This window comes from Phyllobates terribilis, unplaced genomic scaffold (genome assembly GCF_046119375.1).
Source record: "Phyllobates terribilis strain yellow unplaced genomic scaffold, ASM4611937v1 Scaffold_14__1_contigs__length_39327217, whole genome shotgun sequence".
NCBI lineage: Eukaryota > Metazoa > Chordata > Amphibia > Anura > Dendrobatidae > Phyllobates > Phyllobates terribilis.
Window position 1 is genome coordinate 34,260,367 of NW_027362774.1, and position 23,696 is coordinate 34,284,062.

Sequence of the window (23,696 nt, forward strand, 5' to 3'; positions counted from 1 at the left end):
GCGGGTCACCTCTGTCTATAGTCTCACAACAGTCGGAGAGGCGCGGGTCACCTCTGTCTATAGTCTCACAACAGCCGGAGAGGCGCGGGTCACCTTTGTCTATAGTCCCACAACAGTCGGAGAGGCGCGGGTCACCTCTGTCTTTAGTCCCTCTATGGCCAGAGAGAAGCGGCTTTGCTCCATATTTACTCACCATCATCTTGAGCCTCTTGGTAAGATGGACAGGTTCTCTGACAATTACTTACAGGCAGTTTGGTTTCCTTGTCTCTGTCCGCCGGGGTGAAGATGTTTAGGTACAGGCAGTCTTCTGACAATGGGGGCAGCGGCAGGGAAGTTTTGAAGAAGCTTGTCATTTGCTCCAGGGCTCTGAGGCTTTGTAGACATCTACGAGATAAGGATTAGTCAGTAGTAATGCCGTTCAGATATAGCGCCACCGCCAGGTCTCCCCTCACCGGGATCTCTGAGCCCCTCACATTGTCGTCAGGTGTAACTGACGGTATTCCTCCTTATAGAATAATAACATTTATAAAATGGAGGAGATGACGGGATTTATTAGTAACTCACAGGGCAGCGTGTTCCTGTGCCTCCCGCACTGAGCTCCAGGACTCGGGGGGCTCTGGAGATGCGAATCTCATTGACCCCACTGGAGGTTTGGCGAAGGGGATTCCATAGAAACCATGGACCTTCCTGCTCGCCTCCTTCACTGACAGCGTCTTCCCCCGCAGCTTCCCGTATTGGGTCTCCACCTGCGGATGAACGTCCCCCTGGCCTGGAAACGGTGGAGGTCAAAAAGTGAACGTCATACTTTATACGTGGATTCATACTGTGTAATATACTGTGCATATGTGACCGTATATTCCGGAGCTGCACTCACTGTTCTGCCTGTTGTTATTGGAAACATTTGGCGATGGTGGACCTCAGCTGAGCTCCTGTAATACAGGACCACTTCTCCTACAGCAGAAGGTTGCTGTAAACTGTCCACCTCCCATAATGCAGACCCCCAGAGCAAACACTGACCCTCAGGGCATATTGGGGGAGTTTAGCTCTGCAGCTCTACAGTTGAGTGCAGAGACCCCCAGTAGTCACAACAGACCCCTCTCCTGATTTTTACTTCACCTGATCCCAGGATGAGAGGCGTCAGGAGCAGCGTGAGGAGCAGGAGACTCATGGGAGGATGATGATGTCGGCGGTGCGAGGCTTTAGTGTCCGGGTGTCAGGTCCAGCGGCGGCGTCTCTGCTCAGGACGAGGACTCTGCTCAGGACGAGGTCTCTGCTCAGGACTAGGTCTCTGCTCAGGACGAGGTCTCTGCTCAGGACGAGGTCTCTGCTCTGGACGAGGTCTCTGCTCAGGACGAGGTCTCTGCTCAGGACGAGGTCTCTGCTCAGGACGAGGTCTCTGCTCAGGACGAGGTCTCTGCAATAATCACACTTTGCTCTCTGCTGCAATCACAGATCTGGGCCAGATGCGAGGAAGGTTAATAGCCTGGGGGCCGCAGGGCCGAGCACAAGGACAATGCCCTCTGGGGCACAGTGTGCGCACCACCATACTGCACAGTCACACTGCAGATCATGGAGTCATCATCGCTCCATGTCCCCAAGAGCTGACAATCATCCAGCTGTCATCGCCATCCGCCACATATCATCTACTACAAGTCATCGCCCAACATTATACTGACTGTGACCACAAAACATCAGCCCCATAGATATGAGATATGATCTGTATCCGTTCTGTGCGGTGGGATCTGTATCCTGTCTGTGCGGTGGGATCTGTATCCGATCTGTGCGGTGGGATCTGTATCCGGTCTGTACGGTGGGATCTGTATCCAGTCTGTATAATGGGATCTGTATCCCGTCTGTATGGTGGGATCTGTATCCCGTCTGTGCGGTGGGATCTGTATCTGGTCTGTGCGGTGGGATCTGTATCCAGTCTGTGTGGTGGGATCTGTATCCAGTCTGTGCGGTGGGATCTGTATCCAGTCTGTGCGGTGGGATTTGTATCCAGTCTGTGCGGTGGGATCTGTATCTGGTCTGTGCGGTGGGATCTGTATCCAGTCTGTGCGGTGTGATCTGTATCCCGTCTGTGCGGTGGGATCTGTATCTGGTCTGTGTGGTGAGATCTATCACCTGTCTATGCGGTGTGATCTGTATCCTGTCTGTGCGGTGGGATCTGTATCCGGTCTGTGCGGTGGGATCTATATCCGGTCGGTGCGGTGTGATCTGTATCCCGTCTGTGCGGTGAGATCTGTATCTGGTCTGTGCGGTGGGATCTGTATCCGGTCTGTACGGTGGGATCTGTATCCGGTCTGTATAATGGGATCTGTATCCCGTCTGTATGGTGGGATCTGTATCCCGTCTGTGCGGTGGGATCTGTATCTGGTCTGTGCGGTGGGATCTGTATCCAGTCTGTGTGGTGGGATCTGTATCCAGTCTGTGCGGTGGGATCTGTATCCAGTCTGTGCGGTGGGATCTGTATCCAGTCTGTGCGGTGGGATCTGTATCTGGTCTGTGCGGTGGGATCTGTATCCAGTCTGTGCGGTGTGATCTGTATCCCGTCTGTGCGGTGGGATCTTTATCTGGTCTGTGTGGTGAGATCTATCACCTGTCTATGCGGTGTGATCTGTATCCCGTCTGTGCGGTGGGATCTGTATCCGGTCTGTGCGGTGGGATCTGTATCTGGTCTGTGCGGTGAGATCTATCACCTGTCTATGCGGTGTGATCTGTATCCCGTCTGTGCGGTGGGATCTGTATCCGGTCTGTGCGGTGGGATCTATATCCGGTCTGTGCGGTGTGATCTGTATCCCGTTTGTGCGGTGAGATCTGTATCTGGTCTGTGCGGTGGGATCTGTATCTGGTCTGTGCGGTGAGATCTATCACCTGTCTATGTGGAGTGATCTGTATCCCGTCTGTGCGGTGGGATCTGTATCCGATCTGTGCGGTGGGATCTGTATCCAGTCTGTGCGGTGGGATCTGTATCCGGTCTGTGCGGTAGGATCTATATCCGGTCTGTGCGGTGGGATCTGTATCCCATCTGTGCGGTGGGATCTGTATCCGGTCTGTGCGGTGGGATCTATATCCGGTCTGTGCGGTGTGATCTGTATCCCGTCTGTGCGGTGGGATCTGTATCCGGTCTGTGCAGTGGGATCTGTATCAAGTCTGTGCAGTGGGATCTGTATCCGGTCTGTGCGGTGGGATCTGTATCCCGTCTGTGCGGTGGGATCTGTATCCCGTCTGTGCGGTGGGATCTATCACCGGTCTGTGCGGTGGGATCTGTATCCCGTCTGTGTGGTGGGATCTATCACCTGTCTATGCAGTGTGATCTGTATCCCGTCTGTACGGTGGGATCTATCACCGGTCTGTGTGGTGGGATCTTTCACCGGTCTGTGCGGTGGGATCTGTATCCGGTCTGTGTGGTGGGATCTGTATCCTGTATGTGCAGTGGGATCTGTATCCGGTCTGTGTGGTGGGATCTGTATCCCGTATGTGCAGTGGGATCTGTATCCCGTCTGTGCGGTGGGATCTGTATCCCGTATGTGCAGTGGGATCTGTATCCGGTCTGTACGGTGGGATCTGTATCCGGTCTGTGTGGTGGGATCTGTATCCTGTCTGTGTGGTGGGATATGTATCCCGTCTGTGTGGTGGGATCTCTCACCGGTCTGTGTGGTGGGATCTATCACCGGTCTGTGTGGTGGGATCTATCACCGGTCTGTGTGGTGAGATCTATCACCGGTCTATGGTCTTTACATGAGTGCAGGTTTTGCAGGGATCAGTTCCTGTAAGATTGTTCATGTGTTGTCCCTTTCTGTTGGGCTGGAGCAGATACAATTATATCCGAGGGTCCGGCTGTAGACAATGGACTTTGTCACGTGTTTCGGGTGGGCTCGGTCCTCTCAGAGGTCTGCGGCTGGTCAATTGGATTCCGATTCACAAATGTCTGCTTTGAATCATTTTGAAATTTTATGGCTTTGTCCAGAAAGTTGATTTCAGTATTTGAGCGCTGAAAGTTCTTGTTCAGACTCCGTCCAGATTCTTGAGATGTCCATCGATGTAACGGAAATAGGCCAAGGGTTTGATGGAGCAGGAAGCTAAAAAGTCATTTTCCAGTTTAGCCATGGGTAGGTTGGCATACTGGGGGCCATTGTGGAGCCCATAGCGGTTCCGGTACGTTGTAGATGTAGCTCCTCACTGAAAGAGAAAAAGTTACGTCTGAGAATAAATCAAAGGATGAAGCTTAAAGAACCCTATTCATATCACCTACAACACTCATCACACACAACGCCTCTGCTACAGAACTTTGGAGAAACTGCAGAATCACCTTCTTCATGTTTTTTTCAGCACCAAGAAAAAGGTCAAAATGGAAATACAAACTTTAAGGAGTCCAGGAGTCCACTTACTGCAGACGTACAGCAGAAAATGCGGCATCGTCATACAATACTGTGGTCATAGCTGATAACAGGTGACCTGTAAATAGCCGGCTGGTTGTACTTTATTTCAGAGTGTAGGTCTGGATGTACTTTGGGTTGTACTTTATTTTAAGTTGTAGCTCAGAATATATTTTATTTTAGGCCATAGCTCGGGTTGTACTTTATTTTAGGCTGTAGCTCAGATTGTACTTTACTTTAAGCTGTAGCTCTGGTTGTATTTTGTTTTAGGTTGTAGCTCAGGATATACTTTATTTGTAGCTAGCATTGCATCTTAGTTTTGGCCGTAGCTCAGGCTGTATCTTAGTTTAGGCTGTAGCTCAGGTTGTATCTTAGTTTTGGCCGTAGCTCAGGTTGTACTTTAGTTTAGGCTGTAGCTTAGGTTGTCCATTAGTTTGGGCTGTAGCTCGGGTTGTACATTAGTTTGTGCTGTAGCTCAGGTTGTACATTACTTTAGGCTGTAGCTCAAGTTGTACCTTAGTTTAGGCTGTAGCTCGGGTTGTACATTAGTTTGTGCTGTAGCTCAGGTTGTACATTACTTTAGGCTGTAGCTCGAGTTGTACCTTAGTTTAGGCTGTAGCTCAGGTTGTACATTAGTTTGGGCTGTAGCTCAGGTTGTATCTTAGTTTAGGCGGTAGCTTAGGTTGTCCATTAGTTTGGGCTGTAGCTCAGGTTGTATCTTAGTTTAGGCGGTAGCTTAGGTTGTCCATTAGTTTAGGCTGTAGCTCAGGTTGTATCTTAGTTTAGGCTGTAGCTTAGGTTGTCCATTAGTTTGGGCCGTAGCTCAGGTTGTCCATTAGTTTAGGCTGTAGCTCGGGTTGTATCTTAGTTTAGGCTGTAGCTTAGGTTGTCCATTAGTTTGGGCCGTAGCTCAGGTTGTACCTTAGTTTGGGCTGTAGCTCAGGTTGTCCATTAGTTTAGGCTGTAGCTCGGGTTGTACATTAGCTTGTGCTGTAGCTCAGGTTGTACATTACTTTAGGCTGTAGCTCGAGTTGTACATTAGTGTGACTAAACAGCTTCTAATCTTAATCAGCCAGACGTCTAGATTTGTTAAGCCAAGAGAAATACACTATTGTGTTTGTGTTGACTTGTGAATGTATATGTTTTTCTTTGGCTGGTCAAGAAGGACATACTATTATGTGTATAAAAATGAATGTAGACTTCTCTTGGTTTGCAAACAATAATGTTTGTTAATATGATAATTACATATTGTACTAAAGCCAGCTAGTTGTTGATTTAAAGAGCCCCCCTGCTATACCCATTATGTAAATTGATTAAATTCACAAACAATGAGACCTGAGCCCTGTAGAATAAAATCATCCCTAATCCTTGACCTGTAGATGTATTCTTGAAAGGACAATTGTAACTATTTAAGGGACATACGAGGGGCGCTCTTTAAAGATTTCCCTGACCCACTTCCTGTGGACTAAGAGCAATGAAACTTGACACAGTTATTAGTCCTTCTCTTCATAGGTGCCAACTAGGGACACACACTTCTCCCATCTCTTTAAGCAAATGTAAACACCTTGCTTGTAGAAGTTGACAGGTTGCTCCAAAAGCCACATTGTGACTTCGGAAATTATTATTATTTATTATTTCCATGGCGCTTTACATGTGAAAAAAGTGGTATACATTCAGTACAGACCAAAAGTTTGGACACACCTTCTCATTTAAAGATTTTTCTGTATTTTCATGACTATGAAAATTGTACATTCACACTGAAGGCATCAAAACTATGAATTACCACATGTGGAATTATATACTTACCAAAAAAGTGTGAAACAACTGAAAATATGTCTTATATTCTAGGTTCTTCACAGTAGCCACCTTTTGCTTTGATGACTGCTTTGCACCCTCTTGGCATTCTCTTGATGAACTTCAAGAGGTAGTCACCGGAAATGGTCTTCCAACAATCTTGAAGGAGTTCCCAGAGATGCTTAGCACTTGTTGGCCCTTTTGCCTTCACTCTGCGGTCCAGCTCACCCCAAACCATCTCGATTGGGTTCTGGTCTGGTGACTGTGGAGGTCAGGTCATCTGGCGTAGCCCCCCACCACTCTCCTTCTTGGTCAAATAGCCCTTACACAGCCTGGAGGTGTTTGGGGTCATTGTCCTGTTGAAAAATAAATGATGGTCCAACTAAACGCAAACCGGATGGAATAGCATGCCGCTGCAAGATGCTGTGGTAGCCATGCTGGTTCAGTATGCCTTCAATTTTGAATAAATCCCCAACAGTGTCACCAGCAAAGCCCCCCACACTATCACACCTCCTCCTCCATGCTTCACGGTGGGAACCAGGCATGTAGAGTCCATCCGTTCACCTTTTCGGCGTCGCACAAAGACACGGTGGTTGGAACCAAAGATCTCAAATTTCTACTCATCAGACCAAAGCACAGATTTCCACTGGTCTAATGTCCATTCCTTGTGTTCTTTAGCCCAAACAAGTCTCTTCTGCTTGTTGCCTGTCCTTAGCAGTGGTTTCCTAGCAGCTATTTTACCATGAAGGCCTGCTGCACAAAGTCTCCTCTTAACAGTTGTTGTAGAGATGTGTCTGCTGCTAGAACTCTGTGTGGCACTGACCTGGTCTCTAATCTGAGCTGCTGTTAACCTGCGATTTCTGAGGCTGGTGACTCGGATAAACTTATCCTCAGAAGTAGAGGTGACTCTTGGTCTTCCTTTCCTGGGGCGGTCCTCATGTCAGCCAGTTTCTTTGGAGCGCTTGATGGTTTTTGCAACTGCACTTGCAACTGATGGTCCCAACCCCATTTATAAGGCAAGAAATCCCACTTATTAAACCTGACAGGGCACACCTGTGAAGTGAAAACCATTTCCGGTGATTACCTCTTGAAGCTCATCAAGAGAATGCCAAGAGTGTGCAAAGCAGACATCAAAGCAAAAGGTGGCTACTTTGAAGAACCTAGAATATAAGACATATTTTCAGTGGTTTCACACTTTTTTGTTAAGTATATAATTCCACATGTGGTAATTCATAGTTTTGAAGCCTTCAGTGTGAACGTACAATTTTCATAGTCATGAAAATACAGAAACATCTTTCAATGAGAAGGTGTGTCCAAACTTTTGGTCTGTACTGTATAAAAAACAATTACAATAATCTTGAACAAAAACGCAACGGCAAACTGGTACAGAAGGAGAGAGGACCCTGCCCGCGAGGGCTCACAGTCTACAAGGGATGGGTGAGGGTACAGTAGGTGAGGGTAGAGCTGGTCGTGCAGCGGTATGGTGGAGCGGTGGTTACTGCCGGTTGTAGGCTTGTAGGAAGAGGTGGGTCTTCATGTTCCTTTTGAAGGTTTCCACAGTAGGTGAGAGTCTGATGTGTTGGGGTACAGCATTCCAGAGTAAGGGGGATGCACGGGAGAAATCTTGTATGCGATTGTGGGAAGAGGAGATAAGAGGGGAGTAGAGAAAGAGATCTTGTGAGGATCGGAGGCTGCGTGCAGGTATGTACCGGGAGACTAGGTCACAGATGTATGGAGGAGACAGGTTGTGGATGGCTTTAAATGCCATGATTAGGATTTTGAAATCAGAGTCTCAATTGAAAGAGAGAATTAAAGATCAGTCAGACTCATCAGGACATCAACTTGGTAGCATGGCTTGATCCAGAGAGACATAGATTTGGATTCTGCATGATTTTGGCCTAAGAGTACTTTCCTGACTGGAAAGATACGGATCTGCTCCATTGACCATCAGAGAACCCATGGATACATTTGGGGAGACCAGGTTGGGATGATGAAGTCACCTGGCCCCATGGATATGTTGTTTCGGATTGCCAGGTGGGACCCTCCGGTCGCCTGGAACCCATGGAGATATTCAGAGAAGCCAGATTGGGACCAGCCGGTCATCTGGACCCATGGAAACTCTCAGAGAGGCCAGTGTAGGACCCTCGGGTCTCCTGGTCTTGTACCTCGATGGGCTGTCAGCTTCCTAAGCTTGGAGCTACCTCCTCTCGGTGGGGGCCCGCCAGAAGGGGGGGCCACAGGTAGAGGTAGTTGGCCCTGGAAGTCCCAAAGTTGCAGTTGTTCTATTCCCAGGCGGGCGGAGAAGGGTGAGGACTATGTAATTTTAAACCATCTTGGGTATTTGCTGGTACTGTTCCATTTGTTTATTGTCCGTTTGATGGTTCAATAAAGTATTGCCGCACTGTTTTACCCTCACCTTGTGTTGTTTGAGTAGTATTACACCCATGGAAGACCCTGGGTCTTCACAATTAGTTTGGGCTGTAGCTCGGGTTCTACATTCGCTTGGTCTGTAGCTTGGGTTGTACCTTAGCATGGGCTATAGCTCTGGTTGTACCTTAGTTTGGGCTATAGCTCCGGTTGTACCTTAGTTTGGGCAATAGCTCTGGTTGTACCTTAGTTTGGGCTGTAGCTCGGGTTGTACGTTAGTTTGGGCTAAAGTTCCAGTTGTACCTTAGTTTGGGCTGTAGCTCCAGTTGTACCTTAGTTTGGGCTGTAGCTCAGGTTGTACATTAGTTTGTGCTGTAGCTCAGGTTGTACTTTAGTTTTGGCTGTAGCTCGGGTTGTACCTTAGTTTGGGCTGTAGCATCGGGTTGTACCTTAGTTTGGGCTGTAGCTCGGGTTGTACCTTAGTTTGGGCTGTAGCTCGGGTTGTAACTTAGTTTGGGCTGTAGCTCAGGTGGTACCTTAGTTTGTGCTGTAGCTCAGGTTGTACTTTAGTTTTGGCTGTAGCTCGGGTTGTACCTTAGTTTGGGCTGTAGCTCGGGTTGTGCCTTAGGTTGGGCTGTAGCTCGGGTTGTATCTTAGTTTGGGCTGTAGCTCGGGTTGTACTTTAGTTTGGGCTGTAGCTCTGGTTGTACCTTAGTGTGGGCTGTAGCTCTGGTTGTACTTTAGTTTGGGCTGTAGCTCTGGTTATACTTTAGTTTGGGCAGGAGTTCTGGTTGTACCTTAGTTTGGGCTGTAGCTCCGGTTGTACTTTAGTTTAGGCTGTAGCTCGGGTTGTACCTTAGTTTGGGCTGTAGCTCCGGTTGTACCTTAGTTTGGGCTGTAGCTCTGGTTGTACCTTAGTATGGGCTGTAGCTCGGGTTGTACTTTAGTTTGGGCTGTAGCTCAGGTTGTACCTTAGTTTGCGCTGTAGCTCGGGTTGTACCTTAGTTTGGCCAGTAGTTCTGGTTATAACTTAGTTTGGGCTGTAGCTCGGGTTGTACCTTAGTTTGGGCTGTAGCTCGGGTTGTACCTTAGTTTGGGCTGTAGCTCTGGTTGTACCTTAGTTTGGGCTGTAGCTCTGGTTGTACTTTAGTTTGGGCTGTAGCTCGGGTTGTACTTTAGTTTGGGCTGTAGCTCCGGTTGTACCTTAGTTTGGGCTGTAGCTCCGGTTGTACCTTAGTTTGGGCTGTAGCTCGGGTTGTACTTTAGTTTGGGCTGTAGCTCTGGTTGTACTTTAGTTTGGGCTGTAGCTCAGGTTGTACCTTAGTTTGGGCAGTAGTTCTGGTTGTACCTTAGTTTAGGCAGTAGCTCGGGTTGTACTTTAGTTTAGGCTGTAGCTCAGGTTGTACTTTAGTTTGGGCTGAGGCTCCGGTTGTACTTTAGTTTGGGCTGTAGCTCGGGTTATACCTTAGTTTGGGCTGTAGCTCTGGTTGTATCTTAGTTTGGGCTGTAGCTCTGGTTGTACTTTAGTTTGGGCTGTAGCTCGGGTTGTACTTTAGTTTGGGCTGTAGCTCCGGTTGTACTTTAGTTTGGGCTGTAGCTCGGGTTGTACTTTAGTTTGGGCTGTAGCTCCGGTTGTACTTTAGTTTGGGCTGTAGCTTGGGTTGTACCTTAGTTTGGGCTGTAGCTCCGGTTGTACTTTAGTTTGGGCTGTAGATCGGGTTGTAGCTTAGTTTGGGCTGTAGCTCTGGTTGTACTTTAGTTTGGGCAGTAGTTCTGGTTGTACCTTAGTTTGGGCTGTAGCTCGGGTTGTACTTTAGTTTGGGCTGTAGCTCGGGTTGTACTTTAGTTTGGGCTGTAGCTCGGGTTATACTTTAGTTTGGGCTGTAACTCGTGTTGTACTTTAGTTTGGGCTGTAGCTCAGGTTATACTTTAGTTTGGGCTGTAGCTCGGGTTATACTTTAGTTTGGGCTGTAGCTCGGGTTATACTTTAGTTTGGGCTGTAGCTCGGGTTGTACTTTAGTTTGGGCTGTAGCTCGGGTTGTACCTTAGTTTAGGCTGTAGCTCCGGTTGTACCTTAGTTTGGGCTGTAGCTCCGGTTGTACCTTAGTTTGGGCTGTAGCTCGGGTTGTACCTTAGTTTGGGCTGCAGCTCCGGTTGTACTTTAGTTTGGGCTGTAGCTCCGGTTGTACTTTAGTTTGGGCTGCAGCTCCACTTGTACTTTAGTTTGGGCTGTAGCTCCACTTGTACTTTAGTTTGGGCTGTAGCTCCGGGTTGTACTTTAGTTTGGGCTGTAGCTCCGGGTTGTATTTTAGATTAGGCTGTAGCTCCGGTTGTACTTTAGTTTGGGCTGTAGCTCCGGTTGCACTTTAGTTTGGGCTGTAGCTCCGGTTGTAATTTAGTTTGGGCTGTAGCTCCGGTTGTACTTTAGTTTGGGCTGTAGCTCGGGTTGTACTTTAGTTTGGGCTGTAGCTCGGGTTGTACTTTAGTTTGGGCTGTAGCTTCCATTGTACCTTAGTTTGGGCTGTAGCTCGGGTTATACCTTAGTTTGGGCTGTAGCTCCGGTTGTACTGTAGTTTGGGCTGTAGCTCGGGTTGTACCTTAGTTTGGTCTGTAGCTCGGGTTGTACCTTAGTTTGGGCAGTAGTTCTGGTTGTACTTTAGATTGGGCTGCAGCTTCGGTTGTACCATAGTTTGGGCTGTAGCTCGGGTTGTACTTTAGTTTGGGCTGTAGCTCGGGTTGTACTTTAGTTTGGGCTGTAGCTCGGGTTGTACTTTAGTTTGGGCTGTAGTTCTGGTTGTACTTTAGTTTAGGCTGTAGCTCGGGTTGTACTTTAGTTTGGGCTGTAGCTCGGGTTGTACTTTAGTTTGGACTGTAGCGCTGGTTGTACTTTAGTTTGGGCTGTAGCTCTGGTTGTACTTTAGTTTGGGCTGTAGCTCGGGTTGTACTTTAGTTTGGGCTGTAGCTCCGGTTGTACTTTAGTTTGGGCTGTAGCTTGGGTTGTACCTTAGTTTGGGCTGTAGCTCCGGTTGTACTTTAGTTTGGGCTGTAGATCGGGTTGTAGCTTAGTTTGGGCTGTAGCTCTGGTTGTACTTTAGTTTGGGCAGTAGTTCTGGTTGTACCTTAGTTTGGGCTGTAGCTTGGGTTGTACTTTAGTTTGGGCTGTAGCTCGGGTTGTACTTTAGTTTGGGCTGTAGCTCGGGTTGTACTTTAGTTTGGGCTGTAGCTCGGGTTATACTTTAGTTTGGGCTGTAACTCGTGTTGTACTTTAGTTTGGGCTGTAGCTCAGGTTATACTTTAGTTTGGGCTGTAGCTCGGGTTATACTTTAGTTTGGGCTGTAGCTCGGGTTATACTTTAGTTTGGGCTGTAGCTCGGGTTGTACTTTAGTTTGGGCTGTAGCTCGGGTTGTACTTTAGTTTGGGCTGTAGCTCGGGTTGTACCTTAGTTTAGGCTGTAGCTCCGGTTGTACCTTAGTTTGGGCTGTAGCTCCGGTTGTACTTTAGTTTGGGCTGTAGCTCGGGTTGTACCTCAGTTTGGGCTGTAGCTCGGGTTGTACCTTAGTTTGGGCTGTAGCTCGGGTTGTACCTTAGTTTGGGCTGTAGCTCTGGTTGTACCTTAGTTTGGGCTGTAGCTCGGGTTGTAGCTCGGGTTGTACTTTAGTTTGGGCTGTAGCTCGGGTTGTACTTTAGTTTGGGCTGTAGCTCGGATTGTACCTTAGTTTAGGCTGTAGCTCCGGTTGTACCTTAGTTTGGGCTGTAGCTACGGTTGTACTTTAGTTTGGGCTGTAGCTCGGGTTGTACTTCAGTTTGGGCTGTAGCTCGGGTTGTACCTTAGTTTGGGCTGTAGCTCTGGTTGTACCTTAGTTTGGGCTGTAGCTCGGGTTGTACTTTAGTTTGGGCTGTAGCTCGGGTTGTACCTTAGTTTGGGCTGTATCTCGGGTTGTACCTTAGTTTGGGCTGCAGCTCCGGTTTTACTTTAGTTTGGGCTGTAGCTCCGGTTGTACTTTAGTTTGGGCTGCAGCTCCACTTGTACTTTAGTTTGGGCTGTAGCTCCATTTGTACTTTAGTTTGGGCTGTAGCTCCGGTTGTACTTTAGTTTGGGTTGTAGCTCCGGGTTGTACTTTAGTTTGGAGTGTAGCTCCGGTTGTACTTTAGTTTGGGCTGTAGCTCCGGTTGCACTTTAGTTTGGGCTGTAGCTCCGGTTGTAATTTAGTTTGGGCTTTAGCTCTGGTTGTACTTTAGTTTGGGCTGTAGCTCGGGTTGTACTTTAGTTTGGGCTGTAGCTCTGGTTGTACTTTAGTTTGGGCTGTAGCTCCGGTTGTAATTTAGTTTGGGCTTTAGCTCCGGTTGTACTTTAGTTTGGGCTGTAGCTCGGGTTGTACTTTAGTTTGGGCTGTAGCTCTGGTTGTACTTTAGTTTGGGCTGTAGCTTCGGTTGTACCTTAGTTTGGGCTGTAGCTCGGGTTATACCTTAGTTTGGGCTGTAGCTCCGGTTGTACTTTAGTTTGGGCTGTAGCTCGGGTTGTACCTTAGTTTGGGCTGTAGCTCGGGTTGTACCTTAGTTTGGGCAGTAGTTCTGGTTGTACTTTAGTTTGGGCTGTAGCTTCGGTTGTACCTTAGTTTGGGTTGTAGCTCGGGTTGTACTTTAGTTTGGGCTGTAGCTCGGGTTATACCTTAGTTTGGGCTGTAGCTCCGGTTGTACTTTAGATTGGGCTGTAGCTCGGGTTGTACCTTAGTTTGGGCTGTAGCTCGGGTTGTACCTTAGCTTGGGCTGTAGTTCTGGTTGTACTTTAGTTTGGGCTGTAGCTTCGGTTGTACCTTAGCATGGGCTGTAGCTCGGGTTGTACTTTAGTTTGGGCTGTAGCTCCGGTTGTACTTTAGTTTGGGCTGCAGCTCCGGTTGTACTTTAGTTTGGGCTGTAGCTCGGGTTGTACCTTAGTTTGGGCAGTAGTTCTGGTTGTACTTTAGTTTGGGCTGTAGCTTCGGTTGTACCTTACTATGGGCTGTAGCTCCGGTTGTACTTTAGTTTGGGCTATAGCTCCGGTTGTACTTTCATAGAATCATAGAATCATAGAATGTAGAGTTGGAAGGGACCCCCTGGGTCATCTGGTCCAACCCCCTGCTCAAAGCAGGATTCACTAAATCATCTCAAACAGATGTCTGTCCAGCCTCTGTTTGAAGACGTCCATTGAAGGGGAACTCACCACCTCTCGTGGCAGCCTGTTCCACTCATTGATCACCCTCACTGTCAAAAAGTTTTTTCTAATATCTAATCTGTGTCTCCTCCCATTTAGTTTCATCCCATTGCTTCTAGTCTTTCCTTGTGCAAATGAGAATAAAGATGATCCTTCTACAATGTGACAGCCCTTGACATATTTGTAGACAGCTATTAAGTCTCCTCTCAGTCTTCTTTTTTGCAAGCTAAACATTCCCAAATCCTGCAACCGTTCCTCATAGGACATGGTTTGCAGACCAGTCACCATTCTGGTCGCTCTTCTCTGAACTTGCTCCAGTTTGTCTATGTCTTTTTTAAAATGTGGTGCCCAAAACTGTACACAGTATTCCAGATGAGGTCTGAGCTCCGGTTGTACTTTAGATTGGGCTGTAGCTCGGGTTGTACCTTAGTTTGGGCTGTAGCTCGGGTTGTACCTTAGCTTGGGCTGTAGTTCTGGTTGTACTTTAGTTTGGGCTGTAGCTTTGGTTGTACCTTAGCATGGGCTGTAGCTTGGGTTGTACTTTAGTTTGGGCTGTAGCTCCGGTTGTACTTTAGTTTGGGCTGTAGCTTCGGTTGCACCTTAGTTTGGGCTGTGGATCGGATATACCTTAGTTTGGGCTGTAGCTCCGGTTGTACTTTAGTTTGGGCTGTAGCTCGGGTTGTACCTTAGTTTGGGCTGTAGCTCGGGTTGTACCTTAGTTTGGGCAGTAGTTCTGGTTGTACTTTAGTTTGGGCTGTAGCTTCGGTTGTACCTTAGTTTGGGTTGTAGCTCGGGTTGTACTTTAGTTTGGGCTGTAGCTCGGGTTATGCCTTAGTTTGGGCTGTAGCTCCGGTTGAACTTTAGTTTGGGCTGTATCTCGGGTTGTACCTTAGTTTGGGCTGTAGCTCGGGTTGTACCTTAGCTTGGGCTGTAGTTCTGGTTGTACTTTAGTTTGGGCTGTAGCTTCGGTTGTACCTTAGTATGGGCTGTAGCTCGGGTTGTACTTTAGATTGGGCTGTAGCTCCGGTTGTACTTTAGTTTGGGCTGCAGCTCCGGTTGTACTTTAGTTTGGGCTGTAGCTTGGGTTGTACCTTAGTTTGGGCAGTAGTTCTGGTTGTACTTTAGTTTGGGCTGTAGCTTCGGTTGTACCTTAGTATGGGCTGTAGCTCCCGTTGTACTTTAGTTTGGTTTGTAGCTCCGGTTGTACTTTAGTTTGGGCTGCAGCTCGGGTTGTACTTTAGTTTGGGCTGTATCTCCGGTTGTACTTTAGCTTGGGCTGTAGCTCAGGTTGTACCTTAGTTTAGGCTGTAGCTCGCGTTGTACTTTAGTTTGGGCTGTAGCTCGGGTAATACCTTAGTTTGGGCTGTAGCTCCGGTTTTACCTTAGTTTGGGCTGTAGCTCAGGTTGTACCTTAGTTTGGGCTGTAGTTCTGGTTGTACTTTAGTTTGGGCTGTAGCTTCGGTTGTACCTTAGTATGGGCTGTAGCTCGGGTTGTACTTTAGTTTGGACTGTAGCTCGGGTCGTACTTTAGTTTGGGCTGTAGATCCGGTTGTACGTTAGTTTGGGCTGTAGCTCGGGTTGTACTTTAGTTTGGGCTGTAGCTCGGGTTGTACTTTAGTTTGGGCTGTAGCTCGGGTTGTACTTTAGCTTGGGCTGTGTAGCGCTGGCGTCCCTGCCCTCTGCTAGGCAGGGACGCTGCTCCCCTCACCGCTCTGTTCCGTGCCCGGCGTCCTCTCCCCGCTCTGCTGTCAGCGCGCGCTCCTTCCCGGCGTCCTCCTCCCGCTCTGCTCTCAGCGCGCGCTCCTTCCCGGCCCCTGTGCTTAGGGCGCGCGCGCGCTCCCCTCCTCTTAAAGGGGCCGCGCGCGCCGTCCTAAAGAGTCCCCGGCCAATGGCCAGAGGACTTCATCATATATAAGGCACCTCCTCCAAAATGGAGGTGCCCGAGCAATGTTGTTTGCACCTGTGTTTCACCTGTGCTTCAGCCCTCAGGTCCCGTTGCCAGTTACCTGCCAGTTACCTGCCAGTTTCCTGCCAGTTTCCTGCTAGTTACCTGCCTGATTCCTGCCTGAATTCTTGTTACCTGCCTGCCTGCCTGAGGTCCGACGGTCTGCCTTACAACTCCGGTCAGTCTGTCTAAGGACCAACTTGTCCGCTCACCTGGGAGCGCACATCAGCTACCTGCCTGCTTGCCTGAGGTCCGACGGTCTGCCTTACAACTCCGGTCAGTCTGTCTATGGACCAGCTTGCCCGCTCACCTGGGAGCGCTTCTCCGCTACCTGCCTGCTTGCCAGCCCGGAGGTCCCGTTGTCACGTGCTGTGACCACCAGCTATCTCAGAGACTCTTGCCCGCTCACCTGGGAGCGCTTCTCCGTTACCTACCTGCCTGCCAGCCCGGAGGTTCCGCCGTCACGTGCCGTGATCACCTGCTATTCCAGAGACTCTCGCTTGCTCACCTGGGAGCACACATCTACCATCTGCCTGCTAGCCTACCCGGAGGCTCTGCCATCACAGGTCGTACCTACCCGTTCACCCAGAGACTGCCACCCGCTCCCTTACAAGGGCCGCCCCCTTGTATAGTAGCTCAGAGGTTCCGCCTCCCGGACCCGTTACAGTTTGCTCGGGCCATGGAACCCGGTGGCACCCAAGCTCCCTCGCTCTCGGACCTCTGTCTTGAACTGTCCCGTCAGAGGTCCCAACAGGAGGCCATCCTGGGTCACCTGCGGAATGTTAATACTCGCCTGAACACTCTGTCTGATCCACCAACAACCTCCGCCAGTGCCATATCTTGCAAACCGGCAGCTCCGCTGCCCACTAATACTATGGTATCCTACCCCGGACCCCGGCTCTCTGCACCTCCTCGCTTCGGAGGCGACCCCGTCCAGGCTCGGGGCTTCATAAATCAGTGCACCCTGCACTTTGAACTTTTGTCCCATCAGTTTAATTCCGACCGGGCCAAAATTGCCTTTATCATGTCCCATCTCACCGGGGAGGCCCTGGCCTGGCTAAATCCTCTATGGGAGAGAGGAGACCCCCTGGTGTCCAACTTGCCTGCCTTTCTCTCGGCTTTCCGGAAAGTCTTCGACGAACCCGGACGGAAGACCTCATCCGCATCCTCTCTGCTACGCCTCCGTCAGGAGGGTCTCACCGTGGGCCAATATGCCATACGGTTCCGCACCCTTGCCTCGGAGCTGGCCTGGGATAACGACGCTCTGGTATCCGTCTTCTGGGAGGGTCTGTCCGGTCGTATTAAAGATGAACTTGCTGGTCGGGACATTCCTACCTCTCTCGATGATCTAATAACCCTTGCCACCCGGATTGACCTACGGTTCCAGGAGCGTGCCAAAGAGGTCACCCGTGAGAGAGGGATTCCACGTTTAGCTCCTACTTTCCAGAAACCCGTCATTCCCTCCATCTCTCCCCAGGTACACTCTCCTGAGCCTATGCAGGTCGACCAGACCAAGATGGTCAAAACCCGTCAGGACTCACGCCGTGCCGAGGGGAGCTGCTTCTACTGTGGCAGTAAGGAGCACCGGATCCGTGCCTGCCCGGAGAGGTCGGGAAACGCCTGTGTCTAGGTTCGCTCAGAGAGGTCCACCTAGACAAGAATAAATCCTCTCCATCCCTGCTGTTGTCAGTTTCGATCATCTACGGGGAGAACCGTTATTTCGAACTAGCCCAACTTGACTCTGGAGCAGCCGGGAACCTTATTTCACAGTCCCTGGTTGAGAAATACCGCATCCCCACCAAACCTCTGGCTGTACCCTTGTCTGTCGCTGCCGTGGGTGGGGGCCTCTTACCTCGCCCCATTCAACTCATCACCGAATCCATTACCCTGCAGGTGGGAATGCTGCATTCTGAAAGTATCTCCTTTCATGTTCTGCCTGGACTCTCTCACGCCCTCTTGCTAGGTCTGCCCTGGCTCCAGAGACATGCACCCGTGCTAGACTGGCAAACCGGAGAGGTCCTTCGCTGGGGACAAGACTGTCATAAAACCTGTCTGGTTCCCGTCCATCCCGTCCGTCCCTCTCCTACCCCAGCTAATCTACCTGGACTTCCGATTCCTTATTGGTCTTATGCAGATGTCTTTAATAAAAAGGAGGCAGAGACATTACCACCACATAGACCATACGACTGTCCCATCGATCTGCTACCCGGTACTACTCCTCCCCGTGGGCGTATCTATCCTTTATCCGCTGCTGAGACCCGGTCAATGTCCGAATATATTGAGGAGAATCTGGCCAGAGGATTCATCCGGAAATCTACCTCCCCGGCGGGAGCAGGCTTCTTTTTCGTCAAAAAGAAGGACGGCTCTCTCCGTCCCTGTATAGACTATAGAGGCCTAAACCTGATCACGGTGAAGAATAAGTACCCCCTTCCGCTCATTCCGGAGTTATTTGACCGTCTGAGGGGGGCTAGAATCTTCACCAAACTGGACCTCCGTGGGGCGTACAACCTGGTTCGTATTCGTCAGGGGGATGAATGGAAGACGGCATTCAACACCCGGGACGGCCACTATGAATATCTGGTAATGCCCTTTGGTCTCTGTAACGCTCCTGCCGTCTTTCAAGAGTTGGTCAATGACATCTTCCGGGACCTTCTCTACTCCTGCGTAGTAGTGTACCTGGACGACATCTTGGTCTTCTCTCCGGATCTCCAGACTCACCGGAGGGACGTTCGTCAGGTCCTGCTCAGGCTAAGGCAGAACCATCTCTACGCTAAATTTGAGAAGTGCCTCTTTGAGCAGACCTCGCTTCCGTTTCTGGGCTACATTATCTCTCAGACTGGCCTACAAATGGATCCTGAGAAACTGTCTGCCATCGAGAAATGGCCCCGACCGGAGGGGTTGAAGGCCATTCAGCGATTCCTGGGCTTCGCCAACTACTACCGCCTCTTCATACCACACTTCTCTTCCCGGACGGCTCCAATTTCTGCGCTCACCCGTAAAGGTACTAATCCCAAAGAGTGGCCACCCGAAGCAGAGGAGGCCTTTCTTTCCCTTAAACAGGCCTTCTCTTCCGCCCCGGTGCTGCATCGCCCAGATGGCAACAAACAGTTCTTCCTGGAAGTTGACGCCTCCTCCTCTGGAGCCGGAGCGGTACTTACTCAAAAATCATCTTCCGGGAGGATGGTAACTTGTGGCTTCTTCTCTAAACTCTTCTCCTCCTCTGAGCGCAACTATTCCATAGGAGACCGAGAGTTATTGGCCATCAAACTGGCATTGGAGGAGTGGCGTTACCTGCTCGAGGGGGCTCTTCACCCGGTAATAATTTACACTGACCACAAGAACTTGGCTTACCTCCAGCATGCCCAGAGACTTAACCCGCGCCAAGCCCGGTGGTCCTTGTTTTTTGCTCGTTTTGATTTTGTCCTTCATTTTCGCCCGGCTGACAAAAACGTCAAGGCGGACGCCTTGTCTCGGTCCTTTCTGGTGTCTGATCTCGAGGAGGATCCGAAACATATCATCGATCCCGCCAGAGTAATGCAGGTGGCTCCCGTGAGTCTAAATCGTCTTCCTCCTGGTAAGACGTTCGTACCAGTACCTGATCGGGAGAAGATCCTACACTGGGGTCATTCGTCTAAACTAGCTGGCCACGCCGGTCAGAAAAAGACCCTCCAGCTTATTACCCGGCACTACTGGTGGCCTAACCTGCACAAGGATGTAATAGACTTTGTTTCTGCCTGTGTGTCCTGCGCCCGCAACAAAGTTCCGAGACACCTGCCGGCCGGCCGCCTCCTACCTCTGCCAGTACCTGCTGCCCCCTGGCAGCATATAGCGATGGACTTCATTACTGATCTACCCGTCTCTGCCGGTTGTACGGTCATTTGGGTGGTCGCTGACCGCTTCTCCAAGATGGCTCACTTCATTCCACTGCCAGGTCTTCCGTCTGCACCCGAGCTGGCTAAAGACTTTATCCGCCACATCTTCCGTCTTCATGGCCTGCCCCGTCACATCGTGTCGGATCGTGGGGTACAGTTCACTTCCCGTTTCTGGAGAGCCACTTGTAAATTGCTGGACGTCACCCTGGACTTCTCCTCCGCTTACCACCCACAGTCTAATGGTCAAGTGGAGCGGATCAATCAGAACCTGACCAGTTACCTTCGGCACTTTGTTAATGCCCACCATTCTGACTGGGTGGATCTCCTGCCTTGGGCCGAATTCTCGTACAACAATCACGAGAGCGAGTCTTCCTCCAAATCCCCGTTTTTTGTAGTCTACGGTCAGCATCCTCGGATCCCGTTTCCCGTCTCCATCTCGGCGGACAATCCGGCTGCGGAATCTCTTGTTAACAAATTTTCCTCCATATGGGAGAGTACCCGGTCCGCACTCCTTCTGTCTTCCGAGCGTATGAAAAGACACGCTGACAAAAAACGTCTGGACCCTCCTCAATTCCGCCCTGGGGATAAAGTCTGGCTCTCGTCCAAATATGTCCGGCTCAAGATCCCTTCCTATAAGTTAGGGCCTCGGTTCATCGGCCCACTGGAGGTCATCAGTCAGATCAACCCGGTGGCCTATAAATTGAAACTCCCGGCCAACTTACGGATCCCTAACTCCTTCCATGTGTCTCTCCTCAAACCTGTGGTGCTTAACTCTTTTTCCAAGTCTACAGGCACGCCTCCTGCTCCGGTTTCTGCTGAGGACGAGTTTGAGGTAGAGAACATTCTTGCCACCAAAAGAGTAAGAGGAAAGACCTTTTTTCTGGTAGATTGGAAGGGGTTTGGCCCTGAGGAGAGAACGTGGGAGCCCCGGGAGAACATCCATGCCCCTCTCATCCTAGCTAAATTTCTGTCTGGCCTAAAAGAGGGGGGGCCTAAAGGGGGGGGTACTGTAGCGCTGGCGTCCCTGCCCTCTGCTAGGCAGGGACGCTGCTCCCCTCACCGCTCTGTTCCGTGCCCGGCGTCCTCTCCCCGCTCTGCTGTCAGCGCGCGCTCCTTCCCGGTGTCCTCCTCCCGCTCTGCTCTCAGCGCGCGCTCCTTCCCGGCCCCTGTGCTTAGGGCGCGCGCGCGCGCGCTCCCCTCCTCTTAAAGGGGCCGCGCGCGCCGTCCTAAAGAGTCCCCGGCCAATGGCCGGAGGACTTCATCATATATAAGGCACCTCCTCCAAAATGGAGGTGCCCGAGCAATGTTGTTTGCACCTGTGTTTCACCTGTGCTTCAGCCCTCAGGTCCCGTTGCCAGTTACCTGCCAGTTACCTGCCAGTTTCCTGCCAGTTTCCTGCTAGTTACCTGCCTGATTCCTGCCTGAATTCTTGTTACCTGCCTGCCTGCCTGAGGTCCGACGGTCTGCCTTACAACTCCGGTCAGTCTGTCTAAGGACCAACTTGTCCGCTCACCTGGGAGCGCACATCAGCTACCTGCCTGCTTGCCTGAGGTCCGACGGTCTGCCTTACAACTCCGGTCAGTCTGTCTATGGACCAGCTTGCCCGCTCACCTGGGAGCGCTTCTCCGCTACCTGCCTGCTTGCCAGCCCGGAGGTCCCGTTGTCACGTGCTGTGACCACCAGCTATCTCAGAGACTCTTGCCCGCTCACCTGGGAGCGCTTCTCCGTTACCTACCTGCCTGCCAGCCCGGAGGTTCCGCCGTCACGTGCCGTGATCACCTGCTATTCCAGAGACTCTCGCTTGCTCACCTGGGAGCACACATCTACCATCTGCCTGCTAGCCTACCCGGAGGCTCTGCCATCACAGGTCGTACCTACCCGTTCACCCAGAGACTGCCACCCGCTCCCTTACAAGGGCCGCCCCCTTGTATAGTAGCTCAGAGGTTCCGCCTCCCGGACCCGTTACAGGCTGTAGCTCCAGTTGTACTTTAGTTTGGGCTGTAGCTCCGGTTGTACCTTAGTTTGGGCTGTAGCTCGGGTTATACCTTAGTTTTGGCTGTAGCTCCGGTTGTACTTTAGTTTGGGCTGTAGCTCCGGTTGTACTTTAGTTTGGGCTGTAGCTCGGGTTGTACTTTAGTTTGGGCTGTAGCTTCGGTTGCACCTTAGTTTGGGCTGTAGCTCGAGTATACCTTAGTTTGGGCTGTAGCTCCGGTTGTACTTTAGTTTGGGCTGTAGCTCGGGTTGTACCTTAGTTTGGGCTGTAGTTCTGGTTGTACTTTAGTTTGGGCTGTAGCTTCGGTTGTACCTTAGTTTGGGCTGTAGCTCGGGTTGTACTTTAGTTTGGGCTGTAGCTCGGGATATACCTTAGTTTGGGCTGTAGCTCCGGTTGTACTTTAGTTTGGGCTGTAGCTCGGGTTGTACCTTAGTTTGGGCTGTAGCTCGGGCTGTACCTTAGCTTGGTCTGTAGTTCTGGTTGTACTTTAGTTTGGACTGTAGCTTCGGTTGTACCTTAGTATGGGCTGTAGCTCGGGTTGTACTTTAGTTTGGGCTGTAGCTCGGGTTGTACTTTAGTTTGGGCTGTAGTTCTGGTTGTACTTTAGTTTAGGCTGTAGCTCCGGTTGTACCTTAGTTTGGGCTGTAGCTCGGGTTATACCTTAGTTTTGGCTGTAGCTCCGGTTGTACTTTAGTTTGGGCTGTAGCTCCGGTTGTACTTTAGTTTGGGCTGTAGCTCCGGTTGTACTTTAGTTTGGGCTGTAGCTCGGGTTGTACTTTAGTTTGGGCTGTAGCTTCGGTTGCACCTTAGTTTGGGCTGTAGCTCGGGTATACCTTAGTTTGGGCTGTAGCTCCGGTTGTACTTTAGTTTGGGCTGTAGCTCGGGTTGTACCTTAGTTTGGGCTGTAGCTCGGGTTGTACCTTAGTTTGGGCAGTAGTTCTGGTTGTACTTTAGTTTGGGCTGTAGCTTCGGTTGTACCTTAGTTTGGGCTGTAGCTCGGGTTGTACTTTAGTTTGGGCTGTAGCTCGGGATATACCTTAGTTTGGGCTGTAGCTCCGGTTGTACTTTAGTTTGGGCTGTAGCTCGGGTTGTACCTTAGTTTGGGCTGTAGCTCGGGCTGTACCTTAGCTTGGGCTGTAGTTCTGGTTGTACTTTAGTTTGGACTGTAGCTTCGGTTGTACCTTAGTATGGGCTGTAGCTCGGGTTGTACTTTAGTTTGGGCTGTAGCTCGGGTTGTACTTTAGTTTGGGCTGTAGCTCGGGTTGTACTTTAGTTTGGGCTGTAGTTCTGGTTGTACTTTAGTTTAGGCTGTAGCTCGGATTGTACTTTAGTTTGGGCTGTAGCTCAGGTTGTACTTTAGTTTGGGCTGTAGCTCGGGTTGTACTTTAGTTTGGGCTGCAGCTCCGGTTGTACTTTAGTTTGGGCTGCAGCTCGGGTTGTACTTTAGTTTGGGCTGTATCTCCGGTTGTACTTTAGCTTGGGCTGTAGCTCAGGTTGTACCTTAGTTTAGGCTGTAGCTCGCGTTGTACTTTAGTTTGGGCTGTAGCTCGGGTTATACCTTAGTTTGGGCTGTAGCTCCGGTTTTACCTTAGTTTGGGCTGTAGCTCAGGTTGTACCTTAGTTTGGGCTGTAGTTCTGGTTGTACTTTAGTTTGGGCTGTAGCTTCGGTTGTACCTTAGTATGGGCTGTAGCTCGGGTTGTACTTTAGTTTGGACTGTAGCTCGGGTCGTACTTTAGTTTGGGCTGTAGCTCCGGTTGTACGTTAGTTTGGGCTGCAGCTCGGGTTGTACTTTAGTTTGGGCTGTAGCTCCAGTTGTACTTTAGTTTGGGCTGTAGCTCCAGTTGTACTTTAGTTTGGGCTGTAGCTCCGGTTGTACCTTAGTTTGGGCTGTAGCTCGGGTTATACCTTAGTTTTGGCTGTAGCTCTGGTTGTACTTTAGTTTGGGCTGTAGCTCCGGTTGTACTTTAGTTTGGGCTGTAGCTCGGGTTGTACTTTAGTTTGGGCTGTAGCTTTGGTTGCACCTTAGTTTGGGCTGTAGCTCGAGTATACCTTAGTTTGGGCTGCAGCTCCGGTTGTACTTTAGTTTGGGCTGTAGCTCGGGTTGTACCTTAGTTTGGGCTGTAGCTCGGGTTGTACCTTAGTTTGGGCAGTAGT

The 23,696-nt window shown here is 50.2% G+C and overlaps 1 protein-coding gene across 1 annotated transcript in view; it reads right to left on the reverse strand.

Moving 5' to 3' along the window:
* The window catches only part of LOC141175902 (cocaine esterase-like), a 271,706-nt gene extending 270,247 nt beyond the window's left edge, over positions 1-1,459 (reverse strand). The window contains exons 1-3 of the mRNA XM_073659894.1: positions 1,117-1,459; positions 565-769; positions 246-384 (exon numbers count right to left, since the gene is read on the reverse strand). Coding sequence (XP_073515995.1) covers positions 246-384; positions 565-769; positions 1,117-1,168 — 396 coding nt within the window. The 5' untranslated portion in view covers positions 1,169-1,459. The remainder of the gene's footprint in view (positions 1-245; positions 385-564; positions 770-1,116) is intronic.
* Between the last annotated feature and the right edge of the window lie 22,237 nt (positions 1,460-23,696).